General features: G+C 42.6%; 2 protein-coding genes across 4 annotated transcripts; one reads left to right on the top strand and one right to left on the bottom strand.

Annotated features, from left to right (window-relative positions):
- gpd2 (glycerol-3-phosphate dehydrogenase 2 (mitochondrial)) lies at positions 1 to 13005 on the bottom strand. Of its 2 annotated transcripts, XM_084667816.1 has the most exons (16): positions 12918 to 13005; positions 11467 to 11573; positions 9197 to 9368; positions 8860 to 8984; positions 8672 to 8769; positions 8226 to 8389; positions 6488 to 6652; positions 6091 to 6235; positions 5703 to 5896; positions 5304 to 5614; positions 4465 to 4596; positions 4173 to 4331; positions 3681 to 3793; positions 3261 to 3339; positions 2894 to 2992; positions 1 to 1755 (listed from the first exon to the last, which is right to left on the bottom strand). In XM_084667816.1, the coding sequence occupies exons 2-16, from the start codon at positions 11566 to 11568 to the stop codon at positions 1630 to 1632; spliced, it is 2184 nt and encodes a 727-aa protein (XP_084523942.1). In that variant the 5' UTR covers positions 11569 to 11573; positions 12918 to 13005; the 3' UTR covers positions 1 to 1629. The 2 variants fall into 2 exon arrangements, with proteins under 2 accessions (XP_084523942.1, XP_084523944.1); XM_084667818.1 differs by lacking the exons at positions 11467 to 11573; positions 12918 to 13005 and adding an exon at positions 10064 to 11392.
- A 720-nt stretch (positions 13006 to 13725) lies between these two features.
- LOC146260921 (nuclear receptor subfamily 4 group A member 2-like) lies at positions 13726 to 17632 on the top strand. 2 transcript variants are annotated; one of them, XM_084667820.1, is made up of 9 exons: positions 13726 to 13865; positions 14052 to 14118; positions 14295 to 15160; positions 15730 to 15859; positions 15999 to 16147; positions 16303 to 16502; positions 16611 to 16789; positions 16881 to 16925; positions 17045 to 17632. In XM_084667820.1, exons 3-9 carry the CDS (start codon positions 14300 to 14302, stop codon positions 17170 to 17172), a joined length of 1692 nt encoding a protein of 563 aa, XP_084523946.1. In that variant the 5' UTR covers positions 13726 to 13865; positions 14052 to 14118; positions 14295 to 14299; the 3' UTR covers positions 17173 to 17632. The 2 variants fall into 2 exon arrangements, with proteins under 2 accessions (XP_084523946.1, XP_084523945.1); XM_084667819.1 differs by having other exon boundaries at positions 16881 to 17632.
- The last annotated feature ends 8958 nt before the right edge of the window (positions 17633 to 26590 follow it).

The raw sequence follows: 26590 nt of genomic DNA, 5'->3' as shown, positions 1-26590 counted from the left end.
CACATTTTGTACATTAATTTAATAAAATCACTATGGATAACCGTAAATAACCAAAAATACAGTAGTAACTTAAAAGTGAACAAGTTATTACAGAGACCAATGTAGACCAACATGGGTCCCCTTTTGAACCAACTTCCGAATTACAATCTTGCAATTAGCCACATTCCTTATATTTAATAAATTTTTACATTATTCTTTAAGTTTATTCTAATGAATACATATGAAAAGTAATAAATATCTCATATAAATATATAGTTATGTGATTAAAATGCAGTAAAAAAGCAGTCATGTTGACATGATTTGACAAGAGTACTGATAAAGCTTGAAACCTTGCTATGTAAACCATAGGAGTTTGGCAGAGAGTGCAAAAACAGGCCAGTGTAAGGACAGTATATTCACAGGAACATCCCACCACCAGTGAACTATAATACAAACCATCGGAAACAGAACTAGAAAAAGATGCAGTAACACACTTCAGAATCAAGTAGAGCATTAGTTTAAATCACAACCATGATCTTGCTTGAGCAAAACTGGTTAAATAAGATATGATCTGCTCTATGTAAACAATGCAAAAAGTTGTTATAAGACATGGTAGTACTGTTATCTCTGACTTTCTTTTAGGTAGGTTTAATACAGGTTTTCTTAGTCTGCATCAGAAATCTTGGATCCTCAGGTACAAGACAAGGACATACAATCAGCAGCATGCTGGGAATCTAGCTTTTCAGTTATAGTATTTTGTTCATTCGACAAAGCAGAGCTAGAAGAAAAATGGCAAAACATTCGAATACATCCTAGAGGTGGAGTGCTGGAAAATGTTGAATACAGGTATGTGTGTCAAAGTGAAGAGTCAGAGGCACTCATTGTATTGTGATTGCAATCAAGTGTCATGAAAAACTCAGTTGGTCAGAAATATTTTGTATATGCAGGTAATGTCAAAAAGGTCCTTAAAGGCAGGGTAGGTACGTTTTGCTAACCAAGCAATTTTGGATTAAGTTCGAAAGGATTCAACCCAAAATAGCCCACCCCCTCTTTTCAAAGCCACTCCCCCAAAAAACTTGAACGTGCTGTTTGATTACTGCTGGGAGGTAGGTTGGTAGACAGACAAGTAGCCCATCTGATCACTGCATTTGGTCCGAATGCTGTCCAATTATTAAGTTTGGTCCAAACAAAGTTATCTGTTTATTACAGTCTTGCGACACCCAGAGATATTGAATTTATTTCATTTGACTGTCAAACCTTTATATTTATTGGTTGCTATTAGGATGTGAAGTTTATTTCAGCAAATATGACCAAAAGTGCATCTCAACAAAATTACCGACCCTGCCTCTAATATTACCCTGGCAACTGCCATTTGTTGGACTAGATTCCATCACACGATAGATACTAGTCTTCACATCTGATTTGGCCATCCCTGATTACAATATCTTAATTTAGATCATCCTATTACCATATTCCTTGTTCCTGCCAATTATCAACTGCAAGGTTAAACAACATCTCATGGTGTATCAAAAAGCAGGATTACTCTGAACTTGAACACGGAGTGTTAAGCGGTCCGTTTGACAACAAATACATGTATTCCATTCCATTTCAATGAAGGTAACAATGAAAGTTGTGTACATGTATCTTCCCTCAGACCCCTCCCCCGCTGCGGTCCACAGACACAGGGGCCCTCAGGTCCAGACTCTCCTCAGCACTCTTCAGAAGGAGGGCCAACCGGCTGTCAGACACCTGACCCTTCTTCACAGCACTCATCAGCTGGGGGGAGGAGGCGAAGAGATAGAGGGAGGGAGGGAGGGAGGGAGGGAGAGGACATAGAGACACAGAAAGAAAATAAGTAAGCAAGTGAGTGAGTAAATGAGTGAGTGAGTGAGAGAAAGAGAGCGAGAAAGAGAGAGAGAGAGACAGAAAGAGAGAGACAGAAAGAGAGAGACAAATGCAGGAGTTTTCCATGTATCAAATCATTTAACTGTCCAGAAGTTTGAGGCAGGATCATTACAAAGCCTGGAGCATGTCTTGAACTCAAGTAAGATCAGCTAACCATCAGGATGCACAGACTCACACCCCAACAGCATCTATCTACAAGGCACCATCCACATGTAAACCTTCAGCAGGACACCGCAGGTATCCGGCACAGACACATCCACTAATGAAGGCTAAATCACCAGCTGTCACCAGCTTCTCTAATAAATCTATTTTAGCCTCTTCAGAGGCTTCTAGTTCTATGCAGGAAGACTCATCATTAACCTGGCTCATTGTCAAGGGGGCTAGACATCTAATTAGTGTTCTCCAGCGAGGCCTACTGGTCTGGGGGAAATGGCTCACAGGAGACCTGGGGTTTCACACCTCTACCTCCATTTGTAGGAGGCCATGTCAAGCTCTGAGACTTGGTGATAAGAACAAAAAAGAAAGCAGGGACAATGAAGGAGAAGGGAGTCTTGCAGGTGATTGTGTGTGTGTGTGTGTGACCGTGGGTGTGTGTGCCCCTGCATATGGGAGCGCTCATATGTGAGACGGCATGCAGTATGCGTGTGAACGCATCTGTATTTTGGGTGTGTGCGCGCACACCTGTGTGTGCGTGAGTGTGTGTTGGGGTAATGGATCCTACTCCCAGAGGATTCTATTATCATAGTTCTCTTGTCTGGTCTTGTTTGCTCAGGTTCTCATGGCAAAGAGAGGGCAGATATTGACCATGGTCTGGAGAATTAATGAATGCCTTTGTCAGTGCTGAGACAAGGAGTCATAGGTATTGCCATACGGGAAGGCACAAAAGAGCCTTGCACACACAGAGGCGCGATCAAATCTGACACTCTCTTAGACACTCACATATAGCTCATCTACATTTGCTTGGATGAAGCTTGAGGCCTGATCTCTGCTCTTTTCGTGAAATGCCTACCTGTAAGAACTCGTCAATTTCCACCTGTCCATTTTTGTTAAGGTCCACTTCGTTGAGTATTTCGTGGAGGGCGTTCTCATCAATGTGGACGTTGATATTCTGAGGGATGAGAGACAAAGCAAGAGAGACATGGAGAGAGATTGAGATAAATAGACAGACAGAGAGAAGAAAAGAGAGAGAAAGACAGATTGATTTGTGACAAGCAGGAAGTTTGTAAGCTAACAACTACAGGGCTGTTGGTGTCTCATCTCCTGAGTGTAATAATAGTGGGTAAAGAATTTGATAAAACCAGAGTTAGATTACTATGTAAAAGTATTATGAAATTAGGTTAATTTCCCTGTGGGCAATATATCAAAGAAATGCTCACCTTTAAGACTCTCTGGACATCCACGGTGGTGATAAAACCTTTACACTCTTTGTCAAATTTGTGGAAGCGTTTCTGATACCTGTCAGTAACAGAATGGTCGAGACTTGACTGGCCTGTTTCAGGTGCTCACGGGATGGTTATGCTTTAAATCAAGGCCGTAATCATAATACATATACAATATTGGGACACACACATCCCCCCCCCCCAATTTTCAAATCTGGTCAAAATGTCCCCCCCAATATATTAATATGAAAAAATAAATGTGCTACGCTACGACAGGCAAGCACGCACGCTGTCTGAAATGATCATAAAATAAATGTCCCCCTAATGTTGACTCCATGGCTACGGCCTTGCTTTAAATAGCAGGTGATGACATAGAAAATAGGATGGCTTCAGCTAGAAATGTCCATCAGTACCTACCTGGCCACTTCCTGTGCGTCCAAGGTGATCTCTGATGTTTTGGTGATCTGTTCAGACCGGGACCTGTAGCCCATCTCATGATAGAGGAACTTCTTCGCTGCCTCCAGCTCCTCCTGCAAACACACAGAAGGACGGTTTATGTCCGTGGGTTAAAGATAAAAGATTGTGAATGAAGCAATATTTGGCCTGGTATCATTACAGCTGGATACAAAAGAGACACACACAGAAAATGGGTACAGTTTCACACACATGCATACTCATGCACACACAAAACCCTTGAGGTGGAAACACCTTTCTGTTGAATAGTGCTCTCAAGGGTGTGGACTTTTCGACTGAAGTGTACTGTGGTCGGAAATAATGCAATCTAAAAAAGGCTGTGAGGGGGATTTCATCTAAAAACAGCACACAAGAATAATTTCACGTAGGGAAACAATGAACAAAAATAAATATCCACATCAAAAACTCCAGTGCTGTGCGTGGTGTCTCCCTTACGGTCCTTCTCTGCTCGCTCCAGTCCAGCTCCTTGCCCATGATCTCCACGATGCGTGGAAGAGCCTCGTCAGCCGCCTGCACGTTAAGGAAGCCCAGTCGCGTGCGCCGAGCGATCACGTCGATGGCCGTGCAGGCGTACTCTTTCATGGCATACAACACCTGAGAGGAGTGAAGATGACATGAAGAAAGAATGGAAAAGGAGAGGGAAAATGGTAATAGAGTCCACTTGGGGCGTAAGCAGACATAGGCAAATAAAAAGTTTGACAGTAGCTCGGATGATATTATGAATGACCTCGCTCTCGATGTAAGGGAACTCCGATACCAGCCTCTTGCCCACGATCGGCCACCTCTTCCCTGTGACGTGTGCCATCTTGGCCACATCAAACGCCCGTCCCCCGTAGGTGGCGGCCAGGTGTTGGGCCACCTGAGGGCCACAGAGACGGACGATCATTCAACTGAACCAAGACACTCAACACGCTGCTTTGAGTTTGCTTTGTAGAAAGACAATAACGCTTGAATGTTCCTGTTGCTGTGACTGTTATTCCACTCAACGTAAGTCCACTCAAATCCAATTGCATTTTAGATTTACAGGTTGTACAGATGGATCAAATGTCATTTTATCTGGTTACTATAAGCTCAAATTAAAGAATTTGATCATTTCGCTGCAATTGTTTTGCTAGATTGAGTGGGAGCCTTGATGTACTCTGAGACCCACCCGCCCTCTGCAGCTGATAAAAGGCAACATTTTTTTAAACTTTGGTTCATATTGATTCAGTCCTTCTTAAAAGTGCAATCTCTCTCTGTTTACAGATTGCACTCAGTTTAGCTGTTTGAAGGTTACAGTGTGGAGAATGATGTATCATGGGTTTGGACATAACAAATGCTTATTGCAATTCAGGTAGCTGACTACCAAAGGTCAAATGCTGTCAAAATATCAAAGGTGACCTTTTGGAATATTACAGAAATCGCCACCTCTAAGGACGATGCTGCCTCTAATGAGGAATTCAGACTTTCAAGCAAGGTGGGCTTTCCTTTTTGGCACACTTAAGTTGAAAATATATCATAGTGTATTGAAAGGTTAAGAAATGAAACATGCCAAAATCATGGACTAACTGGGAGTTGGAGTCCTACCTCATTTTCCAGGCCGTAATCCTGTACCAGTCGGATGTACATGGTGGGGGTCCAGTCCTTGCCCCCCTCCAGCAGCAGTCCCACAGTCTTACTGGGCGTGGCCTTGAGACCATGGGCTTTCACTGCTGCATCCAGGGTCTCCTCGGCCATGGAGCGGTATGTGGTCCACTTCCCCCCAGCGATGGTGACCAGGCCGCTGTCGCTCACGTTGACGATGTGGTTCCTGCAGATGGACTGCGTGTCTTTGGAGTTGGGGTCCGTGACCAGGGGTCGTATCCCACTCCACGCTGCCAAAACATCCCCTCTCCGCACTGGTGACAAGAGGTGGGCTGGTGAGGAGGAGGTGACGGAGAGATGGACTGCACACAGAGGTGTGTGTGTGTTATTGCAAGACCCTACCCTCCACATCCGGGCTGAGGTAGTTGCGGACCTCCGTCAGGATGAAGTTGATGTCCTCCTCCGTGGGGATGGGATGAGCCGTCACGCTGGTGGGCGAGTCAGTCGTCCCGGCGATGGTCATCTTCTCCCAGGGCAGGAAGAAGATGACACGCCCATCGCTGGTGGCGGGGTCCAGCAGACCCATGTTGTCCGGACTGGAGGAGGAAGAGGAGGAGCCGGAAGCAGGAGAAGGGTGAGAAAGAGGGACCAAACAACCTAGCAGTATCAATGACACTGATGACAATCAATGGATACAAGCCCATCCAGGCACTTTCAGGATCACGTTTTAGTTCCAATGTGCCTGACATGCCAAATCAAACAGTGGATGTCCGGGTCTTCATCCTTGTACCTGTAGTATCCAGGGATGACTATGTGGACCCCAGCACTGGGCTGGCAGATGTTCTCATTCTTCTGGTCGTCCATCTTCCTCAGAGAGTCCGTGAAGGGACCCGTGGCATTAATGACACATTTGGCTCTGACATCAAATTCTTGCCCTGCCAGTGGTAACAGCCGTATCAGTCAGTCCGAGCTGTGTTTACATGTCTTAGAAAGTCTGCATATTCATGCGTCTTACATTGTTTTTACGCTTAACAAATGAATTCAATTGAGTGTGTGCTCATTTATGGGGTGTGAGTGCATGTGTGACAGTAATTCAGAAAGAGGGAACAAATCAGACAGAAAGAGAGTATTTCCAGTCGATAGGCATGCGCTCGCGTGTGTGTCTGCGCACAGCCGGGCATGCGTACCTGTGATGACGTCCCTGCAGCGCGCGCCGCACACCTTCTCCTTGCCCGTCTCCGGGTCGTTCTTCTTCAGCAGCCGCACCACCTCGGTGTAGTTGGCCACGGCGGCACCGTGCCTGGTGGCGGTGAGGGCGATGGCCAGGTTCATGCGGGCGTCGTTGTGCTGCCCTTGGGGCACGTGAAGGAGAGGAGGAACAGAGGGACAGAGAGGAGGAGGAGACGGAGGAGATAGTTCAGTTGTGTCCCTTGTGGCGCCCTTCGACATCGTTCCGATGCTCCTTGCCTTTGGGTGCTACTTAACTCACTAGAGTGAGAGAGCGTAGGGAGGGGGCAGAGGCGAAGTACAAGAGGGATGATGGGACAATTGTGACAGGCACATGACCTGCAGTCAGACCCCCCTCCCCCTCCTGGTCTAGCAGGGCGGGGCGCGCTTGGCTGGGCTGACACCTCCTGTTAGGACAAGACTACGCCTGGCAAGCATGACCACAGATGCCCGCCCGCTATTCTAAACAATGCCCTGTGGTGATTGGCTCACTGTCTGATGCAAATTGGGTAGGTGCTGACAGACAGTCTGGATATACATATATATGAGAAATAGAAGAAAAATATATGTTTGAAACAATCATGAGATCAAATGACATTATGTGTGATAGTAGGGATGCATAAATTAGTAGTATGAATGGTCTAATTGACCTCGCCGTGGCGCCAATCAAATTTGTTCAAAGTGAGAGATGCCGGGTTTTGAGGAAAGGTTGTGTTTTGGCTACGTTTGATTATGCCTTGGTTTGGTCTTGTGTGTACAAACTGTCTAGAGGCTATAACCCTGAGGGGAATATGAACGCAGCATCCCAGGGGCGAGGTAAAGACGCTGAAAGACCAGTTGTCTAAGAAGGAGAGTTGGAGAGGAGGCAGAGGAGGAGATAGTCATACAGCAGCAGTTAGTCACGACAACCACAATGCTTTGTTCTGCTCGGTTATGAGAAGGTCAGATTCCCAAATGTCACACGCATGATTGTTCCAGATGGAATAATTGGAGAAAGGTTCCTTCTCCTTTTACTTCACACACAGATACACACATACAGACATGCACATATGTGTGTGTGTGTGTGTGGGGGGGGGGGGGGGGGTGGACTGCTTTGCTGGAACCCATTCCCTATACCCAGCCGGCACTAAAAAAGATAGCTGTTCAGTTAGCTGTTACCCCTCAGAAAACAAACACATGCAGGGTCTTTCCTTTCTCAGGGATAAACACTGAATGCTTAATGAGGTTTGACAGATGAAGTAGCCCTCGGACACAAAGTTGTGTGTTCACATGGTGTGAAAAACAGAGTGAGAGAAAGACGGCAAATTCTGCCGAGCCAGACAGAGACAGAGTCCAAACATATGGTTGTCTTTCTCTGATGCCAATCTGGGGCAATCTCAGCCTTAGCCCCGGGGTCAAAGAGGAACACCAGCCGCCAGCAGGTATATTTAGTTAGGGACCAATGGAGACCACAACAGGTCACTGGTACTAAACCCCAGGCCCAATAAACCCTAAGAATCTTTAATTCAAGAAATGCACTTTGCTACAGAAAAAAATGCTCCAGTTACAAAATGTTTATGAAAAAGACAACATGAAAAAAACAACATTATCATAATTTTCAAGCTTTCCGGCTTTCTGACTTCTTGAACTAACTACCCAGATAATATAGTGTAAAAATATGCAATTCAATTTGAAAAAACAACAAAGAAGTTGTCTTACCGTCATAGTAAACGATAGCTCCCACCAGCCTGTCCTTCTTGAGCATAGGGAAGAGCTCCAGGGCCTTGGTCTTGCTGAGGACGTAGCTACTCTTCAGACACTGGGCCCCGGCCACCAGGTCATACATCTTGATCCCTGCCCAGTAGTATGGCAGCTGCCACCATCTTAGTACACAGATACAGATATACAGCACACACACACACACACACACACAGAACGTTCCTCATTTGTCTGTTCAGTTTCCTCATTGTTAATCTTCAGTAAGCTTCTTGTCTGTTGTTCAAACAGCTTTATTTATAATCCACCGTCTCAGAGTGTATCCTGGGCAACCTTCATAGTAAGGCCTTATGCTAAGAAATCAATTCATCTGATGGTTTACCTAAAAAATGATTTCTTAGACTTTTATTCATCTCATTCTCTAGAGCAGGGCAGAGAGACAGCCTTACGTGTATACAGGCAGCATGATGGGTAGTGGGGCTGAAAGATGAGGGGCAATGTGCAGCAGGTTGGATCTCTCGTGAAGGGCTTCTTTCACCATCATATACTGTATCAAAAGGGTAAAGACAGGCTTTTTAGCGACCACGGATTGAGAATCCACCCAGACCGGAGGCCTCCAGCAACACCCCATGCGTACCTGCTCGTAGTCCAGCTTCATGATGGCCTTCTGGAGGTAGCGCACGCCACCGTGGATGAGCTTGGTGCTTCTGCTGCTGGTGCCTGAGGAGAAATCGCTCCTTTCCACCATGGCCGTCTTAAGGTCTGGAGAGGGACACACGAGCAGGCAGAGGGACAGGAAAGGGATGGAGAGCGAGAGAAGGACAGAGGGAAACAGAAACAGATGGACAGTCAGTGAATAACCGCAGTGGTATTGATATCGGCCGTACTGACGGAGAGCGAAGCAGAAGTAGCATTCCCGTTGTTCACTCAGTGCAGTACAACGTCACGGTCGGTCCTGCGCTGCGTTTTCTTACCGCGCGTGACGGCCTCCAGGGCACACCCCGAGCCTGTGGCCCCTCCGCCGACGACGAGGACGTCGAACTCGTCTGTGTCCTGCAGGGCGGACAGCAGGGCCTGGCGAGAGGGCAGCTCCTCTGGGTACTGCACCTTCAGCTCCCCCTCCGCTGCCACCGAGGCCAGCCGGGCCTGGACAACACACACACACACACATTCACAATCATACAGCACACGCACACCCAGTCACACACACACACACATGTACAAACGTTGGACATAGTCACATTATGAAGCGTCTGACAACGTCCACTTACACTATGTTTTGTTATCTGGTATTAAGGGCACAAAAGAAATCTGGAGGAAGAAAATGGTCAAATCAAGAGAGAGTGAGTGAGCTGATGGATGGTCACAGAGAAAGTCGAGGATTGTATTTATCATGTTAAATTTTATTCATTTTCTATTGAGCAATTGGACTCAAATGATTACATCAAGCCGCTTTCGAAAACAGCGGTCAATTTGACTTGCAAATAGGCAAACGAGTGCCGGGCGTTGGTAATTTAGGGCTGTAAAAGCAAACGAGATCAAATAATTAGTGTCTATTCCCAAGGCAGTGCATATTTGACACCCACAGACGATTAGACGCTGGCCTCTCCCTGCAATCAAGATAAGGACATGAGTACCATGGTGTGTCTCATGCAAATGACCAATCGGCCGCTGCCGTGAAAACTTTGCGAGGCGAGAGCGGCCAGTCACCCTTGCCTCAGAGGAGACAACAGACAGTGCTATTTATCCAATTAGGATTAACATTTCAAGGGTTAGGTTCTGTCTCTGGCATGCTTGATTGTAGATTATTGCTTTGTCAGTCAGCTTTGACTTTTGCTTACCCATTCATGCTTGGTTCAGGAGACGTTGTGGGACAAACGTTCCATCAGGACACAAAACAAAGTTAACATTAGGTCAAACAAAGGGTCAAAAGCTCCACAGAGGACTGGAATGGACTAATAATAGCTTTGCTGACCAAGTTAGTTTATGTTCAGAATAGGCACCTGTTTTGCGCTCTCAAACGTCAGGAGTGTGACTCCTTTGCTATTTAAAACCCTTTAAGGATTCTGTTGGTGCCCTTGTGGACCCTTGAGGCCCAGAGCAAAGACTGAACGGTTATGATCTTTGCTTCGTTCTTTTCCAATCATATCATTTCTATTCACACCGCTGTTCAAGAAACACATTTTGCCTAATTAATAGAGTCAAGTGACTGGTTTCCGTGGAAACACAGCGTGGGCATCTTTGCCCGTTTCCCAAAGTTGTCCTTAGACACTAACCTACAGACCCTAGATAATGATCAACAGGATATTTTGCAGATTGGATCTCAAATCTAATAAAATCAGGAGTCCCACTGCTCCTCAGCTTGCATTTTTCCTTGTTTGTCTCAAAGATCTTGTTGATTATCTCCATCTACTTGACCTTATTAATTTAGCTGTGTAATAACTAAATACCCATGGGACAAGCTCTTGCTAATGCTTACTTGTTCAAATGTAAATAAAGGAATATAGTGGCTATAAGATATAATCTCCTAAAAATGTTCTAAAAAGTCCTGGATGTAATGTTTGCGATGACAAAAGAAGACACGACTTAATGTGACCCATGTGTCTGACACAACAGAACGTACAAATGGTAAAATAACATAACATGCATATTCATAACATGTCAAAACATAACATAACACCAAACACCATTACTGAGGGGTTTGTTTTTTGCCACACAAAGCGGTTGGCATTCACCATTATAACCACGGCAACAGTAGTCCACCTGAGTGGAGAAGGGTTGTATAAAACACATTCCTGGGTCTAGATAAGACATGCCTAAAAAGGTGTGTGCTGCTAGCCTGAGAACAGATTACCATACCAGTTACTACAGTAACTGTAGGCTACATAGCATGCTTAGGCTTCACGTCATGCTCAGAGAAGGGCGCTGAAGTCTCATGGCTGTCTTCTGACTAGGTACCTGCATTCCCCTTATGACTGAAATAGAAACCCCAAGGTCCTCTTGTTCAAAATCAAAAAGGGCAAGAGATTTATCAAGTCAATTCCTATTGTTAAGAAGTTGATTGTACTGTGTCATTACTAAACTCTGACATCAGATGAAGTGAAAGAATAAGAAACTTCTCGCTCACAGCAGTTCGCTTACCTCCTACTTAAATAACACACAGTCAATACCTCTCTAGTACTCATTTCTCATTTGACTTGATATCCATTCAGATTTGCTATGGTTAGGAAGGTACATAACCAACCTGTGTCTTTCGGTATTCCGACAGCTGAGATAGGCCAAAAATAGTGGCAACCGCACCACTCCCTATGATGGCCGTGTGTTTCAGAGCCTTCCGGAAAGCCATTGATCCTGAAACACAGATGCAGAGCAGAGAAGTGGATGAATGAAAGGATGGAGACAAGAAGGCAGGAGACAAAGCTAGTCCCTGTCCACAACTCTGGGGCTGTGGGAGTAATGTATTGAATCTGGCACAGGGTTGTATTGGAAAGGCATGACAGGGGATCATGGGGCGCGGTCATGATAGGAGAGCTAAGAGCCAATCGGACTGGGCAGAGGAATGACACAACGGGCAAGTTCACGTGAAGAGGTAATGTTGAGCAGGAGTAGAAGGATATGAGATTGGTCATTTGTAAACTGTGTGTGTGCATGTGTGTGAAAGAGAGAGAGAAAGTAAATGACTGTGTGTTTAGGTATGTGACCGTGAATAACCACTTATGCAAAGTGACAAAGGGTAGAAAGAGGAATTGTCTGTAACATTCTAGGCCTGAATGTGTTAGCAAGTAAATACACAGGCACTAGTGCTATAATCATTACTCTGTACCCAAGTCCCATGACTTGGGAAGTTCTGGGATGGGACTTATTTTCATCTTTAGTTGAATGACAAGGGTATTTTCCTCAGCCAGGCTTGAGCAACAATTTATAGTGACTTAATTAGGGAGTGTGTCACTGCTCCGGCGCACTTTGGGCTACTCTCACTTACCGCCTGGCCAAAAGTCAACATTACCTCATGTCTCTTCTTGTGAGTAAATGAAATGACTCATGCAAGACAGAGGAAGAAGAAGTGTAACACATGGTACCCAACGCCATATCTGACTATCCTATCCCCCTTCATAACCTACAAAGTTTAACATTACATTAGGCCTAAACTTTTGTAGCCTTGTCCATGCGTATTGTTTTATGTGAACAAATATTTATTTTCCCGTTTTTGAAATCTGCACGAACATTGTAGGCCAAGTAATGCTGAGAAAAAACGACATAGGCCTACATTTGAAAAAAATACTAGTGTTTCTCAAATGTATTATAGTATTACAGACATGCTCCTATTAATTTAAATTAGGCTATAGGCCAAGTTAAATGCGCAAATAGGCTCCATAATGAAGACCTTCACAATCCGAGTGATTTGCTCTTATAATAGGCTATATATACACTTAGCCTCTAATTACGTAGTTATGATCATTTAGACATGAGCCCTAGTCTAAGTTGTTTAAACGTTTAGTTATCGATGCTGAAAATAAGTCTAATAAGGCTGGAGTAACTGATATGATATCGTCTGGCTTCGGGAATGCTTTCTCAGCCGCAGTCAACATGAGGTTTAACGTTTCCGCAACATTATATCATGAAGATACCATTTTATAAAAAAAATATTAAAACCGACATAATAGAGCAATTAACCTATCTAGTATTTTTACTTACAGATTTTCACGCCTCAATTGATGACAGTATCGCCCGAAGATGCAGGGCGTCAGCTGAGGATAGTGTTATCCTATTCCTATCTACTAGAAAACCAGGAAGTGAATGCAAGCTAACAGACAAACAGAAAGACCAATGGGATTGCGTATGTTATTAACTTGTCCAATCATGCTTTATGCATGTGTTTAAAATGGTGACGTAGATGGGGGAAACTATTGCACAATATCTTAAACTCCCATACACTTCTCGCTACATCACAAAAATGAGACGTGTCCTGTCATTTTTTGCTACCCACCAGTACACAATTAGCAGCTTCTGTGCTCACAGCATGATCAACGTTAGGGTTGGGGTTAGGATTGTATTGTTGAGCTACTGTTGCAACATCTGAGAAGGTAGAAACACTGGCCCAATTCGTGACATTATTTAACCTGCGTAAATGACTTTCACATAGACTGCCGTTAGATTTTCTTTGACAAATTTGCTGAATCCGAAGTATGTTTTTAGTCTCACCCACATGGGCTACTTTATAAAAAGAATGTCATTCAATTCTATGTGTTGCGATGGATGCTATTAAATGAATATGAAAGAATACTCTTTATGAGATAATATTACATTCCTTAAGATACAAAGTTATCCGAGTATAAAATACTTCGGTGTAAAATTCATCAAGCATGGGTAGGATTGGAATGTGATGGGAGCCTGTGCGTAAAAGTGGGTGACGTCCTGAATTTCTCTGGCACGTGCACAACCGCGCTCCAAGTGTGAGACACAAAAACAAAGGCACATTGTCGGTGCCTGTCTTGGCCACTCTGCTGGCAAGTCGCAAAGCTGCTCGGTCACAAACCCAGGTCCTTTCCAAAATCGCTTTCCTGGATAGTAGGCTATTGCGTGCATGGAAGGTGTTTTTCTTCCATACATTTTTTATTATGATTTTACGGAGTACACTGTAAGGTACGTTATTGATTGTTTTACTTTGAATATGGTATGTGTAGTTGCCGTACAAATATCAGTTACATTTAATTGAGATTGTTTGCACAAATATACCTTACAGTGCATAATTGACACTCAAGTTGTCCAGTAAATTGTATGAAAATATCTACTTTCTGACTGTCGTTAATTAGATTATATGATTTATAGGGAGATTCAAGTGGGGATTTAGGGCATCACTCCTGAAATACCTAACCAGAAATCATTTGATTTTAAGGTAAGAGTGCAGAGAATATTGCTGACAATGTACGATAGAAGTTGTTTTCAAGGTGTTGTGGGGACTTGTTTCAACAAATGATCATGATCTTCATTTATATATTCGTCTGTATTTTGTTGAATTATGCCAAGACACAAATCGATTCATAAGGGCACGTTATCTCCCTCTCTTATTAGAAACAATGCCTTGCGTTCAGGCTCAGTGCGGCTCATCCCCTCAAGGAGCCAGCCCAGCTTCCCAGAGCGCAAGCATCCACTCCGCCGAGGAACACAGCTGCGACTTCTTGACGCCGGAGTTTGTCAAATTCAGCATGGACCTCACTAATACTGAAATCGCAGCCACCACCTCTCTTCCGAATTTCGGCACTGTGATGGACAGTTATAATTCCAGCTACGACGTCAAGTCGCCCTGTTTGTTTCAAATGTCTGTTCCGGGAGAACAGGCTTACGTCAAAGTTGAGGATGTCCCTGTGCATGGATACCACCATCCAGCCCATCATCAACTACACCAGTCCAACGAAGTGCTCACTTCCCCCGGATCTGCGTACTACAAGTCGCCGTCGCCACAGACACCAACCACAACTCATTTTCAAAGTCCAGCCAGCCATGCCGGCCTATGGGACGACTCGGGACACCGGTGCAGCTTCCATCAGGATTATTTGACCGTGGCGCACAGAATGGACCAATGCAAAAACGCTCTATCCAGATTCTCCTTGTTTTCTTTAAAGCAATCCCAACCTGGCCACTCCTCGTCTACTTGTCAAATGAGATTTGACGGTTCTCTCCACGTGGATACACCGTGCGCGCATCATTTACTTGAGAGTCAGGGTATCTTTGGAGCCAGCGGGCTACGGAAACAACACAGCGTAGTGTTTCCTTCACTCCAACTTGGTCACGGACACCACTTTATGGACAATCAGGTGCCTTCGCCGCCGAGTCGGGGACCCCCCAGTAATGACGGATTGTGCGCGGTGTGTGGAGATAATGCTGCATGCCAACACTATGGCGTGCGCACCTGTGAAGGCTGCAAGGGATTCTTTAAGGTACGCTTCTGGGACGAAACGGCAGTAAAACTTTGATATGTATTTTATTGAAGCAGCATGTCACAGTATTAGAGTGGGCCCATGATATATGCAATCAAGAATAGATATTCGAAATTACATTTGCCATAGTTTTGTGAACAGCCGTTATCTGGTCTGTTATAGGCATTCAGGGTAGGCTTTACTCAAATTGAAATTAAATGATGAATTTGAAATATTGTTATAATTACATGGAAAACATTCTATTGTCGAGCCTTAGCCTGATCTATAAGAAACTTGTAGGTTATCTTGTTTATGTAGTGTCAGGAAGCTAATATCTACCTGTAGACAGGTCAGAGTTCAAGGTTTCTGACGTTAAATAATTAATCCTCCCTTTTCACCTAAAAGAGCACCACGGAGTCGACACGGACCTATATTTACTCTGCTTGATCCGTAGTTAGAATTTTTTCACATTTGCATAGAGTCCAGAGGAGTCGGAGTTCTGTTGAAGCCTTTGTAAATTTTTAACAATGCACGTTAATATACAAATTTTGTATCCAGTTAGTATACCGTCCTCTTCTATGTCTTTACAGCGCACGGTCCAGAAAAACGCCAAATACGTTTGTTTAGCTGGTAAAAACTGCCCTGTGGACAAACGAAGGAGAAATAGATGTCAATATTGCCGCTTCCAAAAGTGCCTTGTTGTGGGAATGGTGAAGGAAGGTAAAAAAAAGCAACATTTGCAATTGGTTCACTTTCTGGAATGTTTATGCATGGAAGACCTGTCCTTTCAATACATTGCACCCAAATGTTAAATGACAAAACATTTTAAACTGTATTTCCTGTATGCTATGGAATGCAGTGGTTAGGACGGCGAATTTGAAGGGTCGACGAGGTAGGTTACCTTCCAAACGTCCACCGGATTCATCTCCACCTGTCAGCATCCTAAATGCGCTCGTGAGTGCCCATGTGGAGTCCAACCCCTCTCTGTCACGACTCGACTACTCCAACGTAAGTATAAGCTCACGTACCCTATCAAGCTATCCAGAAATAATAATAGAAAACCGAAATGCCCACACATTGATCGAAATGATTTAAGTTATTTAAATTACAGAAGAGTTTAAACCTACAATTTCTCAACGCTGAATTTACCTTTTGATACATAGTTTCAAGTTAACCCCGATGGCCCAGCTGGAGATGACGTGCAGCACATACAGCAGTTCTATGACGTCTTGACCATCGCCATGGATATCATTCGTGGTTGGGCGCAAAATATACCAGGTTTTGTCGAGCTAACACAACAGGATCAAGATCTTCTCTTCGAATCTGCGTTCTTGGAGCTCTTCGTCCTGCGTCTGGCATACAGGTAGCGTATACACATCATGCAAGTTAGCCATGCGTAAAAGTCACCAAACTTATTTAATTAAAAACGTTTACGTCCCCAACCACAATCATGGTATGTTGTTAATTGCAGGTCCGACCCCAAGGACGGAAAGCTAATATTTTGCAATGGACTTGTTTTGCACCGGTTCCAGTGCAGGCGAGGCTTTGGAGAGTGGGTTGATACCATCATGGAGTTCTCTTCTAATCTGCAAGACATGAAAATAGACGTTCCAACTTTCTCTTGTATAGCCGCTTTGGCCATCGTGACAGGTAGGTGTGCGATAGTTAATGTAGGCCGATTTACTTGTGATTACAGTGTTTCCTCAAGTGTTTAAAAGCATTGCACCTGTTGTTGCCGCAGAGAGACACGGATTAAAGGAACCGAGGAGAGTGGAAGAACTTCAAAGTAAGATAGTGAAGTGCTTGAAGGACCAACTAAATATAAACGATGCAGATCTCTGTCAACCACATCATTTATCAAAACTGTTGGAAAAACTACCTGAACTTCGCACGCTGTGTACTCAGGGTTTGCAACGGATTTTCTACTTGAAGCTGGAAGACTTGGTCCCTCCACCCGCTATCATAGACAAGCTATTCCTCGATACTTTACCCTTTTAAAAACCATGCGGACCTTTACACTGCGTTGTATATAACAAACTTTAAAATTGTCAATCATAATATGTATATATTGTATATAACCTTTTTTTAAACCAGCATCCTACTTTTTATTTTCTTATTTGCTCCCTCTCTGTTTTATCTAAATTAGCCTAGTTGATGTTGTAGCCTATGCGAAAGGTCTATGTAGATAAATATTATTTGACTTGTAAAAGTCTTGCATTATCTGCATGGCCCCAAATGTGATGTGATTTATACTGGCCTGTAAATGTGTGTCCTTAAAGACCACTGTGGTAATGCTGTGTCATTGGCCGTGTAGCCTGTTACCTATATCACTAAAATCCTGTTGCTTCTTTATTTCGTTAAAATGTCATTGTTCTGATCAAATGTAAGCTTTCGCAAAAGAGAATACAATAACCTAATGCAATCCGAAATGATTTGCTCTATTTTAAGTTAGAATATAATTATTTATTGGAAAACATTAAATAGTTGACAAGCTCTACCAACTACTCTTCTCTGAACTGCTTTGATACTGTCGTGTATAAATGCTTCAAGTTTGTTGTCTGAGTTTATGTTCTGGTTTGTGAACATTAATGTTCAAGCTGAATCAATTCAGTTTGTCAAAAGAAATTAGACAAAATATATGTCGAAGGCACATTTTACTACCATGGCTTATCAACCAGCTTTCGTTCTGAATTTACAATTTTAAGTTGGCGAGTCCCTAAAATCAATATTATGTGTACGGTTTTGAAGGTAAAGATGTAATTACATTTACATTCACCATATGTCTTTTAATTTACCTTGATTTTATGGACAACATATGTTGATAAGGAAGTTATGAATGCACACATCGTTATGAATACAAATGCATATGAAAGGTTACCAAATAATGCACATCTGCGATGGTCCTGCTGCAGTAAAGAACATTATTATTATTTTAATCATAAGGGTTTGGACTGAATGACATTTAAAAACCTCTCGAGAGGTCTGACATTAAAGGAACAGATTTCCAGTCACTGTTTTTACCATAACAACAAAGCAAAGTGATTTAAGTTGTAAATATTCGGAAATATTTTTTATGGTTATACATTAGTAAATTTGACCTGACATTCACCCCTTGGTATATTCCGATTTCCTCTTAAATCATTCTCCTCATAAACAAGGTGAGAAGTTTTTCTTATGCAACTGGGAACGCTATGCAGGTGTAAGATGCGCCTGCTCCAATATGACATCTCCTCTGCCTTGTGTTGAAACTGAAGTATTGATTAATCGGCTGTAAAAGGTCTCACAAAAACGATTATGCTCACAAGAGGGTTTAATAGGCTGGAGATCAATGGAGTTGCAGCTCTGTGCACCCAGCTGTCATGCTGCCTGAAATGCTAAGATTAAATTAATCAATACTATTTGTGAAATGCCAAATTGTGGATGATGAGTGGCAGGAACTGTTCCCAGATGTCAAATCACACACCGTGACTTAACATTTGGTGTGTGTGTGTGTGTTTGTGTGTGTGTGTTTATGTATGGTTAATTGAGAGGGTGTGAACATCTGTACCATGACCACTCAACAACCCACCTATAAACTCTAACAATTTTATAGCATAATTACATTTTTTGATTCTCAAATTACCCTTCAAGTGCCAATTCACTCTGATCTCTATCTCCAGAGCAGGCATTTTCTGGGGTCAGAAAATGTCTATGGAGGTGTTTGACGGGGTTTGATCTCAGTGTGGAGCCTACCTCAGAGCAGTTAAATCCTTTATCGCTGTTATCCCAGATAGCCCAGCTGCTCAGACCACCATAGGTCAGCCTACATACTCCCTCTCAACAATCATTGGACAAATCCAATGTTTGTTATGTCTGTTGAAGGGCCAAACTGAGAGCATTTCATTTTTGTATGGCTGTCACAGAGCCCAGTCCAAGAGAGGAAGGATTGGAACCCAAGGTACCGTATTCCCTGCATGGTCTTGGTTGTGACGCGGCGTGGAGTTTCCCAAACGTAGTGATGGTGTTTCTATTCACCCTGCACAATGCAGCCTTGAAATATTCTATCATGGTCAGCAAAAACAGAAAGGACAGAAAACAAGCTGTGTGTTTGTGTTGGTTATTCAAAGAATAGATTACAATTACCACACTTGGTAGGCCAAATCCTGATGTTAGGACTATTTCTTGTTCATAGGAAAATAGGCTGTTTAGCTCTTGAAATGTAATAACTAGGGGGAACACTTTTGGGATTGTGGGAAAATCACCTGACCATATTTTACCATCCCATCCCTCCTAGGTAACATATTTGCTGTTATTACGATACTGATCCACTGTAATAAAATTCATCTATCAAGTCCCGAGTCTGAATTCTCAAAATGTGAGATTGTGGGACAATTCCTATTACATCTTTCCACATGTGGTATATTCTTATGAAATGCTACAATATATGTTATTTTCACCTTGCAAGATTGTGCCCACATCTCTCCCCCCATTATTTAAATGTAATTATGAGACCTATTAGACATATCAGGACACATATTGGTCATGCCATGTACTGTGGTCAATAAAAGTCATAAAAAATTATAATCTGCTGGAGTGAGTGTTTGTTGCTTGTTAGCATGCACCTCACATGGATTCATTGTCATCTGTCTGGATCTATAAAATCTGCTTATCATTTTGTATCAGTGTAGCTGTGCACACATTCACCTCACAGCACCCCGTCCATTAGCAATCAGCCTGTGTGTGTCCGTCTGCAAGGGTTCACATTTCTATCAGTGTTGCCTTGTGTTTGTCTGTGTGTGTAGACTGGGAGGTCAAATACAGAGACTGACGGTCTCAGTGTGACTAATAGGTGGGATTCTGTGGGGACAGGGGGGACAGGGTGGGGTGGGGGGGGGGTCGGGGGCTTCTATTTGACCAGAGGTTTGCCTCAGGGAAGACCGCAGCAGACAAGTCTTATCCATCTGTATGCACAAGCCTGACTAACTGACCACCTTCAAAGATACAGCTCTTCGATTGCTCCACTTGCGATGCAGAGGAATGGTGTTGCCTCTGGGTGTATGCTTCTGTAGTTTGGAGCTGTATGCTTACATATTATGTATTTATCAGCCAGGAATCAGGCCAAAGATAGTGTTGAACACACACACACACACACACAACACACATACACACACACAGACTGACAGACAGACCAACAGAGGGACAGGCAGACTGACACACACACACACACACACACACAGTGTGTTACATTTTTGTTGCCAGAGGCAGATGTAAGCACTTGGGTGTTTGGAGGTGTAATGTATTCTGGTCAATTAACCACTACTGCAAAAGTGTTCTTTCAGTCTGCAGTGACTACAGACTAGCTTAAAGCACTACTGCTGTTTGAAGATATGTTCAAGAGAAAATGCATTTTACATGATCAATAAGAAACATACTGTACTGAACGTTGGTTCCACGTTGGTTTTATGTCTCAAAGATTAATCAAGCTTGCAACACAGGTATTACAGTAAAATGTAAAAACACAAAAAAGAAATTGCTTTCTTTGAATAACAAATAGGACAATCAGATCCTTTTTGTACAGAATAATGGTGATTGTATTTACCTGGGCCAAGCTCAATCACAGCAATCAAAATGAAAGGGATACAAATTGTATCCCACATCATGTCTTTGATTCTTGAGGATGAACTTGAAGGTCTCCCTTATGAGAGGGCGCTGCTCCTCCCTGGTCCTCTCCTGCCAAGCTTCTTCTTTCAAGAAGAGACCCCACACAGTGATTGCCTCATCTTCTCCTCCCCTGTTATGCACCTAAAAAGCCCATCTGTTTAGCCAAGGCACACAACTTTTATATAGTTGTGTAACAAATCAAATTGTAATACATGCATTCATTGAAAAATATTATTGCTGTATCGTACATGAATCTGGAAGCTAATTAGTTCAATCTTGTACCAGTAGTGACAAGGGATTTACACAATGTACTAAAGAATACAATTATAGGTCATGTTGGCTTTTTGTTTTTTTGTACACAGGCTAAGAGGGCAATGATTGACATGGCCCTGCATTGTATATAAAGTTCTCACACTGAACACTTTAATAAACTTTCTAAAGACCATTCAAGAAAGACAGAAGAACAGAAGACATAGTGTACAGGCTAACTCCTTTCAGGCAGATGTGAGGCTGAAGAAATCCTCAGCCCCAAGCATTCTCCAGGGGGGGTTGGAAATTGAGCTCTTGAAAGAGATTTTGATCGTCTGCCTCAATCGCACACTATCTCTGGTGGCTTGGAAGAGCTATGGGGGACAGTTTGAGGAGAAATTGGTGGATTGGAGATGAAGATGCATCTGGAGGAATTTAGGACCGTCTGAGGATTAGTTTTTTTTCTCCAGCAACCGATGAGGGGGTTCTCTAATGCCCTAGGAGGGAAGTTCTGTGGAGAAATCCGGAAGAGATGGAGGAGATAGAACTGAGCTGAACTGCCACTTTGGCACAAAGTAAAGATGAAGTCTGGATAAATTGTTCTGAACAGATAGATCTGCATTTTCATTGTTGCTGATTCTGAAGATACAAATATATTGATGTGACAGGCATCGTAGGACATAAAACCAAAATAATTTGCTACTACAAAAATGACAGAAGGACAGACACAAACACGAACAGGACAAGGAGAAGAACAGAGGGAGAATAAAACATCTCAGTCGCCGTGAGAACTGGCATCAACACTGAGACAACGCTGCCATCTAGTGGATATTAGTCATCGAGTAAAACAATAGAAAATAAACTGAATTAAAACATGAAAAAAAGACTTTGAATAATTAAAGTGTTGACTGTGGCAAGTGAGTGTTAGTCTCTGATGGCTGCTAAAGTACTTTTTAGATAAACAGGTATGGACAACAGCCTTTTTTTTAAGGACAATACATGGCAGTGCCTATGTAACTTCAAAGTTGTTACTGTAGGTTTTGTCATGTAGTTAGATTACATAACTGTCACTATTACCTGCTGCTTTACTGTAATTAAAAACAATTAGAGAGATGTGAGAATGGTTTTGAGAATGACCGTTCACAACTTTGGTTTCTAACAATGTATAAATCATAATTAATGTTCATGTGATGGATGAGCAAAGTTAAATGAGAAGTATTAAGTATAAAAAGTATTCTATAAATCATATCAAAATGCAGGGAAAATGTGGTGGGAGTAAGTATCATGGTGTGAAGTAGTCCTAACTGCCCCAATCACCCTCCAGTCCAGAAGATGGCAGCAATACACAAATGTTCACATGGGCCATTACTGCCTCTGGACCTTCCAGAGACCTAACCCCTTACATTTCTAATTATCCTAAACAATTACTTATGCCTTTTCTAAATGCCGAGCTGTCTCCCAGGAATATTTCATTCAAAAGAACATGGCATTTCCAAAGTATTTTGACTGACTAATTTTTTGTCATTTTCTGGGTCAACCACAAAAGCCAAGGCAAAAAAATAATAATTTAGTAAGTAACTTTAGATGTCAGGGTAAGATATGTCAGATACACTACTTGGGTTCGAGAAAAACTTGGCAAAGTTCCAGACGAGTTCACTCAGAATTCTGAGAGGATCTCATCGCTGTCAAACCAGGACAAGAGAAGCACTTAACGTGACATTTAGAGGAGCTCAGAGGGTTTCTCTGGAGGCCTGGAGAATAAAGCTAAAGAAAAGATGATGTTATCACAGGCATATGTTTAAATGCCAAGTGGGACAGTGGTTTGGGAGCTGAAATTTCCACAGCTGTACGAACAAAAAGTCCAATGTTCCTGTTTTATGTACTGGGTTATTTGGAGATCACGTAAAGCCTTTGCTGTTTTGCACAGCTCAAACATGATCTCTCAAGGCTTAAAAGACACATCGCAATCAAATAACAATCTTCTTAAACAACCTATTAGTGCTATAACAGTCTTTTGATGTCGACCCTGTTCCGTTTGAAACAATACAGGGCACATGTTGGCTACATGTGCTTGGGGGGTCAGACAGAAGTCAACCAGTGGTTGACCTATGACAAGCCATTGTACTGCTTAGAAAGCCATCTTCTGTTAAACAACGTTTCATTTGCTTCAATTCTTAGAGTCTGCAAGATTAAACATTTACAGAGAATATCACTTATTCATGCAGGCCTTTCTTCTTTGACATCCAAAGCAACTGCTCAGCAAGAGACTACTGTATGAATATTTCACCCGCAAAAGAGTAGCAATCGTCTGGCACAGATATTCAGTGCAGACTAATCAATTACTGTCTCCCTCTCCTAACTTGTTTCATCACTTTTATGTGTGCTGCAAAATTAAAGGGATAGACTGTAAGTTGCATCTTTGACTGACTCACAATTACACCTGTTCACAAGAGGATTCTCCTCAAAGGGCAGTCATTGACAACATAGAAAATAATCGTCTGTGTGTTGATGATTCGAAATGAGGCAACCCACAACTTATTGTTTCTAATGAGAAATCTGTGAAGTACCACATAGATGTGTGAATCTGAAAACTTTCAATGTGAGATCTTTACGTCTGTCAAGTTTCTAGCTGATGTAAAGTAACGTGGCAGCCGAGGTCTGCACTTCTATCGAAGTCTATTTTGCAAATCCATAAAAGTTCACATGAAGATGTCTTCTAAGGAAAACATTTAAAGGGAATGCCGCATTTATTGTTCAGGATAAAAGTGAGCAATATCCTGCTCAACCTATTTGAAACCTTGCCAGTTTGTGACACTGGACATACAGCACGTGGTTCTTGTTATGCTGTCCTGCAACAGCTCTGATGAGTGCATGTCTGCATACGAGGATTGTGTCGGATCTTCATCGATTGCTCAGGACTCATGAGAAGTTTAAGAGGGACACAATGCCATGGTTTGATTATTGTCTCTGAATATCATCATGCCATGCTATCATCATGCCATGTCTGATGAAGGAGTTCTGCCAATAGGGATGTTCCTATAAGCAAGATTCAACGTACTTACCCTAGGGCAGTAATCCATTTGTGTACATTTTCCATTCAATTTTGTGCAGCCTGAATACATCAAGGCTTTGGTGTACGGTTGTCTAATGCACTTACCGAAGCAGTCTGCTAGAATAACGAGCTTTCAAAGATTCCTCTTTGCAGTATTCCTATCCTGTGAAATTTGACTGCATTCTAATAATAAGGTATCCTTTTGAAGCCTCTCGCTGTCTCCTCTTGGGAAGGTGTTTTCTGTTGATAATGACTTACTGCAATTCAAACTGCATTCAAGGGCACCATTTACCTTGTTTACCTCCATTCAAGTAGCTTGTCACTGTTATGAACAGCTGAAAATTATGATTGCATACATTAATTCACTTTGCCAGTCTCAGACAAGCATTTAGAACAACTGTAGTAAAAACTGTAACAGCAGAAACAGATGTTTCAGAAATGAAAAAAGACTTTCATTTTGGTTTGGAAAAAACTTATTTTTTACATCCAAGTATACTCTTTGAATATGTCCTTGACCTCCAGAAAGAAACAAAACCATCACAGTCAGCTAGCCCAAGTAGCTGTACATTTGTCATTAATTGACCTGCAGAAAGACGTTTGTGTTGGAATAACAATGACTGGTACAGTATACAGTAGTTGGATGTACGGTAGAGTTTTTGATTTAATTTAGATAAGGGTTCATCTACATTCAAAGACAGATACAGTATAAACCATTCAAAGATGCAGCATAACTTTTCAATTGCCAGTAATAGTCTATTGCCGATACTTTAGCCATGCATGTATGGTAAACATATTAAAAAAGCAAGGTTTATTTTATTTTTATTCAAATGGGGTTTGCTGTCCTTCGAGTTAGAAGGGAACTCGCACAACTAAGCACAGAACCTTTTGAAGAATCAAAAGTAAAAAATAGTCACTCTCACTCATTCAATAGCTTAAGATCAAGGAAGGAAGACGTTATTGAGAAATGTCTGTGAACGTTCATCTTTGAATAGACAAGACAGAATGTACAGTAGGCTACAGCTCAGCTCAGTGACTGACAATTATTTCTGGCACCTAGACTTACAGTGCCACTAGAATTTACCCCAGCAGCCTCACCAGATGTGGCATAGAGAAATCACTTTCACCTTTTTGGCTTGGTGGCAAAGTAATGGCACAGTGGAGGTGATGCATCCCTATAATCACATCTACCTCCGTTCACCTCAATTTGATGTGTGATCTCAACATACTTCCTGTGGAACCTAGGTTAATTTAAACCTAATTTGGGTTTTTAAATGTGGATAATTGGCATGCGCCAAATGGTAAATGCACCAATCAGAGCTTGTTACTTGTGATCGATGGGGAGCAGGAGGTAAAGTGCTTTCATACACTGCCAAGTGGAAGAGAGGGAGATTTCCCATTATATGTCTGGGCTGGGGGTTGGCTGCTCCCATCACAGGCCTCTAGGTCTATACAGCACAGGCCCACTGCGTAATCCATGTGGTGACTTCACATTCTTAGAGCCCACTGAACACCAAACCAAGACAGTCTGCCATGACTCCCTACAACAGACCTTCAGGGATTCACTGTTATTTCTGGCCCGGAAAGCAAGACAAAATTCATAGCGTTCCTTTTAATGTGAAATATGAATTAAATAGGGGTGTTTTACACCCATGTCCACAAACTCCCACCATTTTGACAGCTATCTATTTTATCTGGTTTTCTGGCCTGTTTTATGCTCTGGCCCAGTCTTATCTGTGTGTAAGTTTAAAAGCAAAGTCAGTTTGTTCATATCCCCATAACACTGGACCCAAAATCCAATTCTAATTTTGTGAAATCTGCGGTAGCAGTTGAGGCTATACATCAGAGGTGAAGTATGGCGCTGACTCAGCACTCCAGAGGGGTTATTCCTCATACAGCACGCCCGAGGGAGCCCCATAAAGATCAGAACCACACAGGCAGAATTACAAGGCATTTTTATCACCTTGCAAACAACCACAGAGGGAAAAGTCGCCTTTTTGAGGATAATTCCAAATGTTGTTTATGAAATTCCATGTTGCCGTGGTTTAGCTGCATTGGCATTACAGTAACATGGCGTCAGATTCAACCCTGAAACTACAGACACCCATGTTCATGATTTGATAGTATGGCTAAAATATGTAGGAACAGAAATTCCATCAAAAGTGTAAAGGAATGAGACAGAAATCGTGTGTCTGTGTACAAACATGGAACAGAATAAATGTTCATAGACAAATCTTATGATAGCATTGCATTGCAAATCAGCAGGCACCTCCATGTAAAATGACAGAGCTCATGATCGTCCTGTCCATCTCTGCAACACAATATGGTGCATTTTGACACATCTCTAGGGCATAGCAGAAGCTCTTTGCTTGTCTGGCATTGGGAGACTACATCTTTCCTTAGAGTTGACTGTTGGGCAGCCAGATTATGATACTGCGATTCAGGACAGAAGGCATTTGATGGTACAGCCCCTGTAAAAAGAGGATTGAATTGAACTGTAAAGTGAATCTGTA

This window comes from Hypomesus nipponensis, chromosome 12 (assembly GCF_054491055.1).
Source record: "Hypomesus nipponensis isolate SF chromosome 12, ASM5449105v1, whole genome shotgun sequence".
NCBI lineage: Eukaryota > Metazoa > Chordata > Actinopteri > Osmeriformes > Osmeridae > Hypomesus > Hypomesus nipponensis.
The sequence above is the reverse complement of the archived record's forward strand: the minus strand, read 5'-3'. Positions and strand labels throughout refer to the sequence as shown.

What these genes read in the sequence shown, in the direction of transcription:
- LOC146260921 (XM_084667819.1), top strand. Translation starts at nt 14,300, where the DNA reads ATGCCTTGCGTTCAGGCTCAGTGCGGCTCATCCCCTCAAGGAGCCAGC. An exon ending in GTCCTGCGTCTGGCATACAG is followed by an intron (nt 16,503 to 16,610) that starts GTAGCGTATACA and finishes TGTTAATTGCAG; the next exon opens with GTCCGACCCCAAGGACGGAA. An exon ending in CGCTTTGGCCATCGTGACAG is followed by an intron (nt 16,790 to 16,880) that starts GTAGGTGTGCGA and finishes TTGTTGCCGCAG; the next exon opens with AGAGACACGGATTAAAGGAA.
- gpd2 (XM_084667816.1), bottom strand. Translation starts at nt 11,568, where the DNA reads ATGGCTTTCCGGAAGGCTCTGAAACACACGGCCATCATAGGGAGTGGT. An exon ending in ATCATGCTGCCTGTATACAC is followed by an intron (nt 8,390 to 8,671) that starts GTAAGGCTGTCT and finishes CTGTGTACTAAG; the next exon opens with ATGGTGGCAGCTGCCATACT. An exon ending in GGAGCGAGCAGAGAAGGACC is followed by an intron (nt 3,794 to 4,172) that starts GTAAGGGAGACA and finishes GTGTGTTTGCAG; the next exon opens with GAGGAGCTGGAGGCAGCGAA.